Source organism: Lepidochelys kempii, chromosome 5 (genome assembly GCF_965140285.1).
Source record: "Lepidochelys kempii isolate rLepKem1 chromosome 5, rLepKem1.hap1, whole genome shotgun sequence".
NCBI lineage: Eukaryota > Metazoa > Chordata > Testudines > Cheloniidae > Lepidochelys > Lepidochelys kempii.
The window spans coordinates 92850480-92866391 of NC_136384.1; the positions used below are offsets into that span (position 1 = coordinate 92850480).

A 15912-nucleotide genomic window follows, 5' to 3' on the forward strand; every position below is an offset into this window, starting at 1 on the left:
TTGATACCTACTTGTGTAAACGTTGGCAGGATCCGGCCCTCAATTTGTTTTTGCAGGGCAAAATCTAAACCATTCCAAACTCTCCGCCCCCACTGTTCCTCAGACGTTCTTGTTAACTCCTGGAAATGGCCCACCTTGATTATCGCTTCAAAAGGTTTTCTCTCCCCCCACCCCACTCTCCTGCTGGTAATAGCTCATCTTAAGTGATCACTCTCCTTACAATGTGTATTTTTTCATGGGCTATGTGTGTATATAAATCTCCTCACTGTATTTTCCACTTTATGCATCCGATGAAGTGAGCTGTAGCTCATGAAAGCTTATGCTCAAATAGATCGGTTAGTTTTTAAGGTGCCACAAGTACTCCTTTTCTTTGTGCTTGAGGTGGTGTCTTCTTTTACTCTATGCAGCAGCCTCCAACAGTGATCATCTCCTTATATAGTATGATTAGCAGTAGAGCACTCAGTGCGACCGATTTACCATTGTGATACTCCAGTTTTACCCTGCACTTTACACAACTAACATAAGTAATATGAAATGATTCAAGTAATACTTCTAGAAGGTTTTTTCTGGGAGAAGAATAGTGCAGTAAAGAGACCGGAAGGATTTAGGTACTGGAGAAAAGGGCAAATGCTGTGCTGCATGTTTCAAATATATATTTGCCTTGTTAAATTTTAAAATCTGAGACACAGGTTGTTTACATTTTGAATAAATTTTGGAAGCCAAATGTAGTGTTTTTGTGTAAGGAAATATGCTTCATTGTGTTTTTGGTTTTGTTTTTTTCCAGACAAGAGCAGGCCAGTGTTCTGTATGCGAACATCAGCTTAGTGGAACCAAGATTAATTCAGCCTTATGAACATGTTATTAAGAACTTCATCCAAGAGATCAAACTTCAAAGCACAGAGATGGAAAACTTGGCCATAGCTGTAAAAAGGTACAGTGGATAGTTCTGAATGTCACACGTGTGCAGTTATAAACTTCACCACTTATGCCTGTAGAACAGTGTGTTGGTTAAAGTTACCTGGTACTATTGGCAAAACATGCTGAACAGAATATTTTCATTTTTAGATATTAAACTGACAAGTTGAAAGAATCCAAGCGTTTTTTTTATACAAACCAGACAATTTGCAAATGACTCTGTATGTAATTATTTACACTTTGGATAAATTCTGGGGCCAGTCTTGGATCCAAAGGCAGGCTAAGATCCCAGATTTTAACGATCTTTCTTTTTTTGGTTGTAACTATGACTTTGAATACACATGACTGTCATTTGCTTTTACAAATATTATTTTTGTATCTCCAGCTTCAAAGAGAGTATTTAGGTAGCATAGGCAGGCTTCTACTTTACGACGTTCGACTTATGATGAACGACACTCACAATGTTTCTGAATTGACACCCTAATTCGACTTACAACACTTGGTTTCAACTTTACGACACTCTGTCCCGCAATGGAGTGGATTGCAGTTCCGAGTTATGACGTTTTGACTTACGATACAATTTTCAGGAACCAATTGTGTCATAAGTCCGAGGACTGCCTGTTTTGTAACTATATCATATTGGCATATTTTTATACTACATATTAAAATTCCCATATGTAGAGGGAAATAAAAATGATTCCGTTCTAAAAGGTGACTGTGCAAATGTCATCATGATGTTCCCAGTTCATTGTGTCTCAATCTATCCAGTCTAAATTTGCTCAGTTTACAAGTCAGAAACTTTTAATTGCCAGTCTTGCAAACTCAGCCGTGGCTTTGAGAGTCAAGCTGATTTCTTTCCTTCTTGTACATCATCTCCAGTAATATCATAGAAACTTAGGATTGGAAGGGACCTTGAGAGGTCATCTAGTCCAGTCCCCTGCACTCATGGCAGGGCTAAATATTATCTAGACCATACCGGACAGGTGTTTTTCTAACCTGCCCTTAAAAATCTCCAATGATGGAGATTCAACAACCTCCCTGGGCAATTTATTCCAGTCAGAGCTGTCTCTTGGGTAGCGCGAATAGGGCAACTGCTCTGGGCCCTGCATTTTGGGGGCCGCTGCAGGCCAGTGCAATTTGCTGGCACTGTCGGTCCCAGAAGATATAGGCGCAGGAACTAGTAGTGCGGGGGGGTGCTGAAGCACCCCTGGCCTCCACCCCATGCCCAGGGTCCTGACTGCCCTGCCGCTAATGCAGAGCTGGGCCCCCAAGCCGACGGGGGCTGATTTATTCCGGGCCCCACACCCCCGTAGGCATGGCCCTGATTCCAGTGTTTATGTAACACCGACAGACCCCCGGTCGTCGGCAGGCAGGATCGAACTTGGGACCTCCGGAAGTTTAATGCATGAGCCTCTACTGCATGAGCTAAAAGCCACATGACTGTTAGAGATTAATGAATTTGCTACAGCCTTAGCTAAGTGGTCTCAGTGCCCCACTACATGGGATAGAACACCGCACCCAGGAGGTGTGTGTTACATTTATCCACGCTGACAGGAATTTTTTCCTAATGTCCAACTTAAACCACCCTTGCTGCAATTTAAGCCCCTTGCTTCTTGTCCTAGCTTCAGAGGTTAAGGAGAACAATTTTTCTCCCTCCTCAATGTAACAATCTTTTATGTACTTGAAAACTGTGATCGTGTCCCTTCTCAGTCTTCTCTTCTCCAGCTGAAACAAACCCAGTTTATTCAATCTTCCCTCATAGGTTATGTTTCCTAGACCTTTAATAATTTTTGTTGTTCTTCTCTGGACTTTCTCCAGTAAAGGCTCCAATAAAGGTGTTACAAGTCAAGTCTACATATCAGTCCAAATGTATGTATGAATGGTCATCTTCAAATGACTTCTTTGGCTATGTAATCTCAGGCCTTGCCTATACTAAAGGGAAAAGTCGATCTAAGCTACGCAATTTGAGTTACGTGAATAGCGTAACTCAAATCAACGTAGCTTAGATCTACTTACTGCAGGGTCCACACTACGTGACATCGATGGGAGACGCTCTCCCGTTGACTCCCCTTACTCTTCTCGATCCGGTGGAGTACAGGAGTTGACGGGAGAGCTATCGGCGGTCGATCGCCGCAGCATCGATCCTCCAGCAAGTGTAGACAAGCCCTCAGATTGTCAATGGGATGGCACAGCAGTAAATGAAGGCAGAATTTTGTCCCACCACTGAACCTTAAACTTTAAATTAAATTAACGTATTGATATGTGAGAAGGAATTGAATAAGCCTTATCAGTACTGGCGTGATAATATTCATTAAGTAAGTCAATATGACTAAATGTATATAGGGCTTAGATCTGTTGAGAAGATGGTGTATTTCTTACATATCATTTTTCAGAGGAGAATTTCACTTTAAAGATTTATTTTAAAGGGAAAAATATGAAACCAACTTTCTTCTAAACAGAGCATAAACATCATAGCCTTCTGTCAGTACTGCCGTATCTGTCTTTCAGCCACTAATGAAACTGTCACATAATTGCTTCTCATGTTTGGCCCAGGTTTCAACTTTTGCGTGTGTATGTTTGAACTGGATAGGTCATGTATTTTTTTCTCAAATTTTCTTTGAAGTCAATGGAGGACTCATTAGAGTGTATTCATGTTTAAATCTTAGAGCTCAGGATAAAGCAGCAATACAGCTCAGTGAAATGGAGGACGAGATGGATCAGCGGATACAGGCTGCAGAACACCAGGTCAAGAAGGAAGTGAGTACTAGATATTACCAGCATTTCATAATTATCAGGTTACTCCTGCCCCTATTGAAGTCAATATTGAAGGTGCAGGCTTCAAGCCCCAAGTACAGAATGTTTCTCACCTTGATTTACAAATGTCTAAAAGTTTATGGTATCACATTTTCCAAATCATCTTATAGGGAAGTATTATTGTTTGGTTTTGATGGGTGGGTCAAGGTCTACAGGCTGTAACTGAGCAATATTTCCATTGAAGGCATTTGCTTGAGTGTGGGCTGTAGAATTTAGGACTAACTTAAGGTTACCAAATGCCTGAATATCATAGAAATGTAGTACTGCCGGGGACCCCAAAAGGTCATCTAGTCCAGCCCCTGTACTGAATTAAATTATCCTTCCTTATCCTTTTCTTTTAAAAGTGTACATTTGATGCTAATGAGGAATATAATTCTTAAGGAATGATTTGCACCATGAATGTTCTAAAAGCCATCCATTTCCTCTGTAGAAGTAGGGGGTTTGCATCTCCATTTACATTTGCTGGGCCTAACAAAAATACTTGGATAAAACTCCCATTGAGTTTAAGGAAGGATTGAGGGCTAAATGATTCTCTGGACTTGCATAGGCCTGATGCAAAGCACACTGAAGTCAATGGAAAGACTCCCATTGACTTTAGTGGGCTTTGAATTGGGCCCAGGAAGAGGATAAAACTTCCCAAAGGACATTCTTTCATTTTCCTCACAAAGCAGATTGGCTGCTTATGTGGAAGTAGCAAATTGCAAGATACTGTGCTTCTGTGTTGTTGGGTGGGGAGTGGAAGGGATTGGCCACTGAAGGTGACACAGAATGGAAGAATGACATCCCCTGGGGAAAGGGTCTAATCAGTAGTACCGGAGCCCTAAATTTTTCTATCTTTACAAAGTTATGTACTGATTACTATTTGGGCTGTTTAATCTGCTAAGACTTTCCTTCCCCTGTTCATGCATACTGGTCCCACAATTAATTTTTAGAGATTTCCAGAAGAGGGAGAGAAATCCTGTCCTTATTGTAGTTAATGGGAATTTTGCCATTGTCTTCAGAGATGTCAGGTTTCACCCATTATCTTAATCCAGTTGCAGCCTTGATTGACTGTTGGAACAATCCTTTTCTCTTCATTATTTATGTGAATATATATTAAATTCTAAATGAACTATGTAATAAAAGGTAGAAAATACAATAAACTACATATTCATCTTTGTCTATATAACATAATGTTATGTTAAATCATTATTAAATTCAAATGCAAACCTATTTCAGTGTATAATATAATATAAGAACAAAAATAAAGTTAAGATGGTCTAACACATGCCCAATAAATACATCAAATAGTTTTATTTATTTATTTATTTAATTTGTGTAGCCTACACAATATACTAGGACCAGTCTGCATACTGGAAGACACGGCCCCTTTCACCTAAGAGTACATTATTATAATAAACTGCCAAACACGCATTACCACTTACATCATTAATGGTTATTTGATTGGTTAGTAGGTGAGATGGTAAATGGTATTCAGGTAAATATGCGTATGTCATTGTACTGTAATATGTTTACAGTAAATACTCATTTTGTAATATAATAATCAGTGATTTATGTATCAGTTTCCTAGAGTAGATAGAACACACATGATGACATAAAGGTCTCAGGTGTGAATTCAGTAAAATGGTGTGTCATAATATGTTTGGCAAATGACAGTGTAAATCACAGGAAAATAAGTGGAAGATGGGCACAACTATATTTCCTGCTGGGAAATTATGGAATATGTATACGTAGGAAACAAATACGTTACTTCTGGAAGAATTTCCTCTTTGCACACAGCAATAAATCGCAGTAATAAAATGTAACACTCAACAACCATTATGTGATCAACAGATGAACAGGAAACATGTATCTGTGTTATCAAAGGCCAGGCACAACAAGCCATTGCAGTTGTGCACTTGTTCTGTCTGCTACATATTTCCAAATGTAGATTGCAATCTTTGTCCTAATACAAATCAGTCTGTACCACAGGCTAAATATGAATGGATGGACTAAAAATCGGAGAAATGACAGTCTTTTGGGACCACTAGGGTGAAATCCTGGCAACATCAAACTTAATGGCAAAGCTCCCACTGAGGTCAATGGGAATGTCTACATTTCAGTTAAAAACTTGCGGCTGGCCTGTGTCAGCTGGCTTTGGCTCAAGGTAAGGGGCTGTTTAACAGTGGTGCAGACATTTGTGCTCAGGGATCCTGCAAGGGGGCAGGGTCCAAGAGCTTGGGCTCCTGCCTGAGCCCAAATGTCCACACTGCAATTAAAGAACCCCCTAACTTGAGTCCCACAAACCTGAGTCAGGTGACACAGGCCAGTTGCGGGTGTAGGCATACACAATGGAGCCAGAATTTTACCCTTGATACCGATGTACCAATATCAAGGATGGGCTGTAACTTATTTCTCCTATCATTCTTTAAATTAAGTTTCTTTTACATGTTTCTTTCAGTTCATAGCTCCACATATTTTCAAAAAGTAAAACGCCCTGAGAGCAAATGTAACCTGTCGAGATATTTATTTTATGGGATTGTTCTAAGCCATAAAATCTTAATGGCTGCAGTGAGCACACTATTGTTTCAGACAGTGTGCTGACTCACACCAGTGTGACACCTTCCTCCATGTGATATCTGTATTTTTAGTGTTCCCTGCCTTCATGTTTCCACCAGGCAAGCAAGCAATTACTGTACAAGTCATACTTTAGGAATCTGTACAGGTGTCAACAGTAGGAAAATCCTGAACTAGCTGGACAGGTGATTACCTATGTTGCTATAATTAAAACACACGCATACCAAAGGCTCTTTTATGAAAAGAATTGCACTTGAGTAAAGTTTCAGTCTTTGTTTCTTTCCACAAATCTGGCAGCTCTCTCAAAATCTTCATTTGCTAATGCTGATTTTTGTGACTCCTTCTGGTTTGTAGTGCTCAAGTCAGAGAGGAGGCCTTAACACTCCCATCTACAGCTCTGGGAGCCTGTGTAAACCTTATTGATTTAAACAAACAACCCTTTCCCCCCCCCCCCCGCCCGTAATCCACTTGGACCAATGTTCAATACCTTCCTGAGTCCCCTACAAATTAAGATACTGTCATCATCCTTTCTTATACTCATACCTCCACTTTCCTCCCCTCCAAAATGGGATAATAATAGTATTGTTTTACTTGTATCTAGAGACACTTGGGATAGATGCATTTTTATAACTATATAAATATATATTTATATCCAGTTATTATACAACAATGCTATACTACAACATTATGTACTGAAGTGTGCATTTGTAGTAGAAGGCTGATTTGAAAAGCATAATCTCTTCCCAGAATATGTGATATTAAAAAAAAACCAAAACAAAACAGGTGAGCTCTCCTTTTCAGTTTCATTGTGGACACTGGCAACATTGAAACAAGGAAGTATGACGTGTGATGTTTTCTGAAGGGAGAAGGGGGGGAGAAAGATTATTTACTTTGGGACCGTGTGTGTCTTCTGTGAAATCTAGCTGAGTCCACACGATTGGGTTACGTTTGAATTAAGTAACATTGGTGAACTGACCTGAAGTTTTACTCCAATCTGTTAAACCCCTCTCTTCTACAAATACTTCATAAATGGGTCTGTAATGGCTTCAATGCCCATTTTAGTCAATTGAAAGGCACCTATTGACTTTGAGTGTTGGGTAAAACCTTAATGGAGAGCTAAAGATACATACTTCAGGTTTAAAGGAAATTGTTTGGCTTTACAATAATGAAATGTTTAATACCTTGGTGACCAAGGTTTTAAAGAAAATGTTTAAATCTGTGTTTTGACTGTTGTTAAAATTCCAAATGTTATAGGAGAAGCGGAAAGCTGAAGAGGCACTAAATGATCTCAAGTGTCAGTATGAGAATGAAGTTGGTGAACTTCAGGTGACCATAAAAAAACTTAAAAAGGTGGGTAGTTTGGACTTGTTGAATTGGACAGAATTCTGTGGATGATATAAGAGGGCCTGACCTGGGGAGATGCTGAGTGCTTCTTCTGAGGTAGCTAATGGGAGGTAAGGGTGCTCTGGCTTTTGCTGTGAAAATTTTCCAGATAATGTGCATCACTAAATGGCAACTTAAAAATAGTTTTTAAAATTGTGTTGACTAAAATACCCATTGTCGTTGTCCTTGAATCCATTTAGTATAGTTTACCGAAATACTTTGCCAAGGGACCTAACTGCTAGCCAAATAATATTACCAAATGATTGCTTATGATTATCAAGAAGCTGGCATTTTGATTACCCAGTAGCAGTCTGGAATTTTATACATTGGAAAGAATCCAATTTATCATTTATAAGTATTTGTAATGAACAGAATCATAGGAAGGTGAAAAGGACCTAGTATCATAAGTTGTCATATCTGTCCTCTTGGCACTGCAGGAACTGTTCTCTGCAGTATTCGGTTTATCTCTACTATTAATATTCCTATCTCTACGATTAACATTCCTAATACTGCAGAGAACCCCAAATCTGAACTCCCCGTGCATGGACCAGAATCTGAATTTTGCAGTTGATACGTATTTCTGTGATGGGGTAAACCAGAACCCCAGAACTGAATGCTCACTTTGAGTGTTTGAAATTCAGATTTGGGCTTTTGTTGCTGGCCTTTTCTATAGCTGTTAGTAACATTATATGTGTCTTTAAGCAATATGAATCCTGGCTGTGAATTGCACTCCATTTTCCTCTTTATTATCATTAAATCACAGTTACAATTCCACTGATATTAGTGGAAGTTTCTCATGAAAAATAAGAGAACTACTGCGTTTTTGCTCTATGGAGAATTGGGGCTAGATGAGCTGGGTAGATATGCACAGCTCCACTGAAATCAGGGACGCTACCGCTCTTGTTACCAGCAGAGGATCTGACCCTTGGTTGGTTTCTTGTGTTGCAAAATGACTGTTAACATTTCTAGCAATACGAAATTCTGTAGAACACACTTTGAGAAACTTTCAAAATATTTTTTCTAAAAATGAAATGAAATAAATGGGATCATTTGGAAGAGGCGGTTTCTTATGCCTACACCCGGCGAACTCATATATAGTTAGATCTTTCATCGCTGGAAAATGCACCTAGGTGTCTTTCAGTATAGCCCTTGATCCAAATGACTTTCATTGACTTAAGTGGGCTTTGGATCAGTCAAGAATGTGTTTTTAAAATTTGCACATTTTATTTGCTCTTTCAGCTGGAAGAACAATCAAAGAACATAAATCACAGAGAAGATTTGGCTGCATTAAAAAAAAGGATACATGAATTGTCGTTGGTAAGAGCTGATTATAATTTACATACAGAAGATATAGATTCAACCTGCACTTTGTACTTTCTTCAATAGCGATTTGTTTTCCCACTTCAGAACTGGTATTAGAATTATGAGGCTAAGAGATGGTGGGTTTTGTTTTGTTTTTGTAAAAATATTTAAGGTGGTGCGATTGCTTATTCTTGTATAAAGAAGAAATAATTCTGTTTAGATATGAATTCTAGATCTACCATTTATTAATCATTTGAAATAGAACAGTGTCAGTGTTTGTGTATGACAAACTGAAAAATCTGAAATTAAATTGAGTTTTTGAGTGTTAGAACTATGACTCCAATATGGCTCATGGTATGGAGACCATCTGCACTCAGATATCTATGGAATGTGCTAAACTTTAAACATGTGAGCAGTCCCATTGGGTTAGCTAATCAACATTTCTAAAGTTAAGTGCGTAGTTAAGTGCTTTTGCCTACATCAGAGTTTTTGAGTGTCAGTCTTAAAGGTTTACCTTTGTAAATTAGCTTTTCATAACTGGCACTTTTAACAGTTATATTCTTAACTCTATTGAGATTTTATATTGTTACTGTTTTTGATTTGATTTTGATGTTCTTTTATATTTTAGTACTACAGCACTTCATAATTTGTAAAGGCAACTCTGTTGCATAAACTTCATTTTCTGTTTTTCTTTAGGAAAATCAGAAACTTAAAAAAGATCTTTTAGAAGCACAGACAAGTATAGCTTTTCTTCAGAGTGAATTAGATTCTTTGAAAAGTGATTATGCAGATCAAAGTTTGAGCTCAGAAAGGTAAGATACTTCACATTATAAAATTTTTATTTGGGGGGAAAATAAGTTGTTTTGTATATATTGTATAACTAGTCAGTAACAATTATTTGTAATAGATCATAATTGGCAAGTACATAGGTTAAAACTGATCTATTGCCACATATCTAGTGTTTACTTAGTTGGCTAGAATGGCTCTGATAGAGCGAATTTTGGGCCTGATTTGGAATCCCTTATTCGTGCAAGTAGGTTCACTGACTTCACTGGGACCTCAGTAGTGAGTAAGAACTACAGGGTTGGGCCCTTTCTTTATAACTCTATTTCAGTGAAATACCCTTGTCTGTCATGGTAAATAAGGCCATGGAAGCCTTCCAAATCAAGGGTGAACCTGTGAAAACAAAAGCTAGTCTGGCTATTTTGAGACCTTTCACAAGAAATAAAAGTTAGAGCTATTATGCCTCTCATGAGGCTGAGCAACACTGGAGATGGAAGGAGTCATATTGCTCCCGTGATGGTGCTAGAGGCGTTACGCATTTGAAAGGCACAATGGCTAGTGGGTGGTGAGCATGTCTTGCTACACCTATCCAGCAGGGTTAGCCAGTACGGAAGAGGAAGATCCATAAATCCATTTGCATGTCACTCAGAGATGTACCCATTGGACTATCAACACCACTTCCTGTTTTCCTAAGCACCTGCAGCTAAATTATGGCTGGCTGCTGGTGGGAGAATAGGGACTCCCTTCTGTCCTTCACCAGACACAGCATGTTTAAAATAGAGGAGTAGCAATTTAAGCCCAAATCCTTCAAATGGCTCTGCCGTGGCACACTCTTATGTATGGTCAAAGCCCCATGAAAGGCAGTGGGGCTCTTCTTGGGAGCAGGAATATACCCATATGCTATCAATTGTAGGATTGGTCCTTTAACCTTTACAGAACATCGGAGTCAAATTGGCATTAATTTCTTGTGCTAAATCCCCCTGTAAAATACTTGTTGAATTCAAAGTATTTTGTACACATAGCAGGGATATCGACAATTTTTAATCTTTGGGGAAGCTAGAGTTACAAAATTATAAAATAATAGCTGTTGGCTATTGCTTAAATGCGTAGTTTGGTGTCATGACTAAATTTGTCCACTTTTAATAAAGTGAGATAAATGAGCTTCTGTTCCAAACGCAGTGTTTCCATTATTAATGAAATCCCTGGGTTGTAAGAGGATCAGGAGGGAACTGGCAAAAGCCACCCAAGTCCCTGGTTGTCTATGTCCATGCACACTAGCCAGTTTTGAAACTTCCGTACCTTTTGGAATTTCCTTGTGGGTGGAACCCTGGCTGTTCACAAGGTGCTGGCTTCTTGTTTCCAGCTGCTGAATTACATTTAGAACAAGTTAATGATGCATTAAAATCTTTACTAATACTGTTTTTTTTCATATCAGTAATTATCACAGCTGTCAAAGTTGACCACGATTGGGAGAGGAAGTGGTCCATGTGATTGTGAATTGGATGGGAAGCATTTGCAAAACAATCTCTTTTGAGACATGATGAATGTTTGAGAACTCCTGGTCTGTTATCAAACTGCTAAAATATTTTAGCACAAATTTCTTTTTTAATATAAACAAACAAAACAATCAAAACCTGGTGTAACTTAAACACTCAAACCAATTGCTTCCCCCCCCCATAAATTTGCACCCCTCTAAATTATTTCTTAGGTTTCTAATTAACTTATTCAAAATCTGTTACAGTTGAATTTTGTTTTCTGCAAGAGTTAATACTCTAGACAATGGAGCAGGGTATGTAGAGAAGTATAACTTCATATTTTGCAGAGACCTGGAAATGGTCCGAGAATACACTGAAGACAGAGAGAGCCTGGAAAGACAAATTGAAATACTTCAGTAAGTTTTTAATAGTTCACTGTTCTATATTTACAAACTTTATTCTGAAGTGTGCACAGCTAAACACATTTCTCTAGTTGTAGGGATATCTTGATGGAATTGGAGAAGAAAATATTATCAAGGGAAAATGTTTTTTTAGCTGCAATTTAAACTGTTTCTGTTGTAGTAGACTTCACTCTACTACCTGGACTATTTAAGCATAGTTTTAGTATCACATGCAGCAACCTGGGAACACTGTGTAAAAATACTATCTGAATTTTGTATCCCTCCATGTGATCCCTATATAATCTTGTCCTTTCACAAAAGATGAAAGCATATTCTGTCTCAACTCCTCAAAAATTTAAGTTGTAATGGCTCAGATATGTTTGGACTGGTACTGGTTGACTACGTCATTTTTATTTTACCACAGAATAACTGCAAACATTATTACCTTTATATATAGCACTAGAATGGTTTTTGAGAGCCTATCCCTGATGTCTCTATTTATGCATCCTACAGTTCTGTCTGCATTTTTTTCTGTAATGCTGTTGAGCAGAGGGATACTGGACCATATCATGCCACTGATTTATAAGCAGAGCTCCCTATTTACTTAAAGGGGCCAAAAATATTAAAGATTTAACCACCACAACTGCCAGCTTCTTCAGTTCAATATTTGGTAGTGTGTGAAACTGCTGAGTCTCTAATACTTTGTGGGATTTTTGTTCTTAGCCTCACTGTCTTTCATTTCTCTATAATAAGCTGAATAAGATCCTTGTCTATCCATGTTATTCTAAATATTATCACTTGGCTCCGTTTTTATTGACTTTGCCTCTGCAGTAACTCCCTCTTTTATCATTATCTTTAAAGCACCAACAATGTGTCCAGTGCTGTATGATGTACAAACACCGCTGCCTTCAAGAATCACCCAATGTAAATAAAAAGAAAAGGAGTACTTGTTGCACCTTAGAGACTAACAAATTCATTTGAGCATAAGCTTTCGTGAGCTACAGCTCACTTCATCGGATGCTGTAGCTCACGAAAGCTTGTGCTCAAATAAATATGTTAGTCTCTAAGGTGCCACAAGTACTCCTTTTCTTTTTGCGGCTACAGACTAACACGGCTGCTACTCTGAAACCAATCTAAATAGTTTTATATCCTCAGCAAGTTTCCTCATTATACTCATGGTTTTTCTTCCAAGTAATTGAACCAAATCTCTCCTTAAAGTTATCCCAGTGGCACTCAGAGGCACTCATTTTTTAAAAAAGTATAGCATTTATGATCTTCCTTTTGTGAATTCAAGATAACGTTCTTTATATGTAACTTTCTAACTTTGCAGGTATGCCCCTATTTAATGGTCTTGACTTTACATCCTTCGGCCCTGATCTTGGAAACATACATGTGGTCAACTTTACTACCACGAGTAGTCATATTATTTCAGTGTAGGTTTTTTTAGAATGTAATATATATAATATTTTAATGATTTCACAGTGGACCAAGTTATTGGGCTTTTCCTCCTGAATTCCTCCCACCATAAAACTTTGTACATCAAAGGCTAGCCATATGTTTGCATATAAAGATAAACAAAATAGTCAAAAGAGAAGAAATACAATGAAGTGTGCCGTAAAGATTGCAAAGCAGTCAAATTCCCAGCAGGAGGATTAAAATAACCTATTCTGTTTTTTACATTGTCCAGCCACGTTTGAAGAAAGTCGCGAGGCAATGGATATGGTTTAATTCGGCCACACATTTATTCATCTAAAATAACTGGGAGTTTCTAACATTAAATTCCACAGTTCAGGTCATAATTCTTCCCTTAATCATTTCCACATAATCCCCCAACCTAGTCCCAGCCATCCTTTTGCTGAGACCCTGCCACTCTACCCTTGTATGAGGGCTAAGGGGCTAGGAAAAGGAGACGGTTGGTTCCCCTCTGTACCAGATATAGGAGCCCCAAGCCTTCCTTTCACAGCTCCTTTAAGGGATGCTTCCTTCTAAATCCCCTTAAATCACCCTGCAACAGTTCATTTGATGTGATAACTGTATCCCTTTCATAATGAGTACCTACAGTGGACATCTGCCACATGGAGGTGCCAGCAATTAGCTTGGCTGCCTCTCTCTACCTCTGGGTTCTCAGATATTTACCAATTCCTTCCTTAATATTGGACAAAAATATATCCACTCCCCAGTTGGATGGGTGAACCCCTAACTCCCTTCCCTCTAAAGAAAGAGAGGCACCTACACTAAAAAATCTGTACGGCTTTGTTTGGGCAAATTCCGTTCTCGTCACACTCTTGTAGAGGTATGACTCTCCTTGCTGTTTCTTAATTGGTTTGTTGACACATTAGTCAGGGTGTCAAGTCCTTCCTTCCCCCCCATTGCAGATCAGTTGGAAGGGCAGTGCCCCTCCTGACCTGGTCCAGTGACCACCTGCTCTTTCACGTTCTGTCCAGGTAAACTTTCCCTTCTTCAGCAGAGAGAGCCCTTAAAGCAGTAATAACTCCTTGTCTTCTGGCCAGTCAACTAAGGACCCCCTGTCTACAGTTGCAGTGATGAGCCCAGTCTTAGCTCACAGTTTCCTTGAGAGTAAACATCCGCAGTTGACAGTTGTTCATCAGAAAATGCTCACGTTATTCTTTGAGTACAATAGTGGCTCTGGACCCACACTTTTCAGTAGAGTGCAAGAAAACTTTAATTTTGTTACCTGTTTCATCTTAGATCAGCTAACAGAAAACTACATGACAGCAATGATGGTTTAAGGAGTGCACTAGAAAACAGTTTAAGCAAATGCAACAGATCACTGGTATGTAATATAAAATTATAAGTTATACTAATATGTTTTATATAATGGGCCGTATTCTGCTCTCTCTTACATCAGGGTAAGCGGAGAAAACTCCATTGACTTCAGTAGGGTCATTCTGGGTTTACATTCATGTAACTGAGAGCAGATTTTGGTGCAGTGTTACTACATTTTGAAGTTGTCTACTGTCTCTGTGTGTGTAGGTAATTCCTATTAAATATTGGGGTTATACACACATATATCATATACCACTGCCCCACCTCTATGAGGCCACTCATAGTTCCTGTGCTCTGGATTCTCCCTGTTTGCTGTAATTTGAAGGAAGGTATGTCTACACTTTGAGCTGCAAGGTGTAAATTCCAGCTTAAGGAGAAATAGTCGTGTGAGCTCTGAGTGAACCAGTGTGTTAGAAATAGAGTGTAGCTGTAGCAGTGTGAGGAGTTAGCTGCCTCAAGTATGTACCTGTCCAAGATGCTTCGGATGTGCTTGAGGTGGCTAGCCTCTCACGCTGCTTGTGCCGCTGCAGCTACTCTAGTTTTAACATGCTAGCTCTGATCAAGCTACTGTGGGCATGTCTCCTCAAGCTGGGAATTGCACCTCCAGCTCAAAGTGTAAACAACCCCTGAGAGGAGTCTGGTTTGATGAGGACAGGGAAACAGCAAGACACAGTGTGGTTAAATGTAGTGGACACAATGTTATTCATTTAAAACTCTTACCTAGCTGGAGTAGCTCCCCCAAACCACCCTGCAGGGTTTTTCTTATGGGAATGTCAACTGGCCCCAATAGTCCCAATGGACTATAAATTTGAGGATGGTTGTGAAGGCCAGGCCCCCTCTATACCGTCTGGCCTGCCGAGGGATCTTGATCGGAAGCTAGAGTCCCAAACAGCTCCCCTCCTCAACATTGGAGGTAGGTGAGATAAGATGAGAGGAGCTACATGCTGAGATATAGAGGCAACTCCCTCACTGTGTGCTGAGGAGATATGCGCCTAAGCAGTCCACTGAGCTACAGGGACCTGCACTGGACTCCTTCTAACCCATCAACTGCACTGGTACCATCCAACATTGCAATAGTTGTAACATAACCCTCCGCCTCCCCTCAATCAAACATTCTGATTCTAGGTGAAAAAAACACCCAGCAGTTTGCCAGTTTTGCCATATAGGAAAAGACTCTAAAACTTCCAGACCCTAAAACTGGTTGTCAGACAAGCCCCTGGCTTCACCAGAGATCCAGCAACTAGATGGGTTAGGAAGGGTGAGGCTGAAACAGGAAGCCCACAATGGTTCCCCTGCCTAGATAGCAAACTGTATTAACCCTCCTCCCTTCTCCCCTACCAAATGGGAGCCAATCACCTGGATCCAGCATCATTCCCACCACCCGTGACAGCAGTGGTGGGTGGGCCAGGCCCCCTGAGTCCAGGCTCAAATGTACCATGTGACTCCCTCCCTCTCCCCCATACACCCTGCGACACAAGGAAGAGAAAAGCAGCCCT

The 15912-nt window shown here is 39.6% G+C and overlaps 1 protein-coding gene across 1 annotated transcript in view; it reads left to right on the plus strand.

The window, feature by feature from the left end:
• The window catches only part of RASEF (RAS and EF-hand domain containing), a 51718-nt gene that overhangs the window by 15261 nt on the left and 20545 nt on the right, over window positions 1–15912 (plus strand). Inside the window, exons 2-8 of the mRNA XM_073345073.2 lie at window positions 785–931; window positions 3582–3672; window positions 7540–7635; window positions 8908–8985; window positions 9667–9782; window positions 11576–11644; window positions 14339–14423. Of these exons, the coding sequence (XP_073201174.1) occupies window positions 785–931; window positions 3582–3672; window positions 7540–7635; window positions 8908–8985; window positions 9667–9782; window positions 11576–11644; window positions 14339–14423 (682 nt within the window). The remainder of the gene's footprint in view (window positions 1–784; window positions 932–3581; window positions 3673–7539; window positions 7636–8907; window positions 8986–9666; window positions 9783–11575; window positions 11645–14338; window positions 14424–15912) is intronic.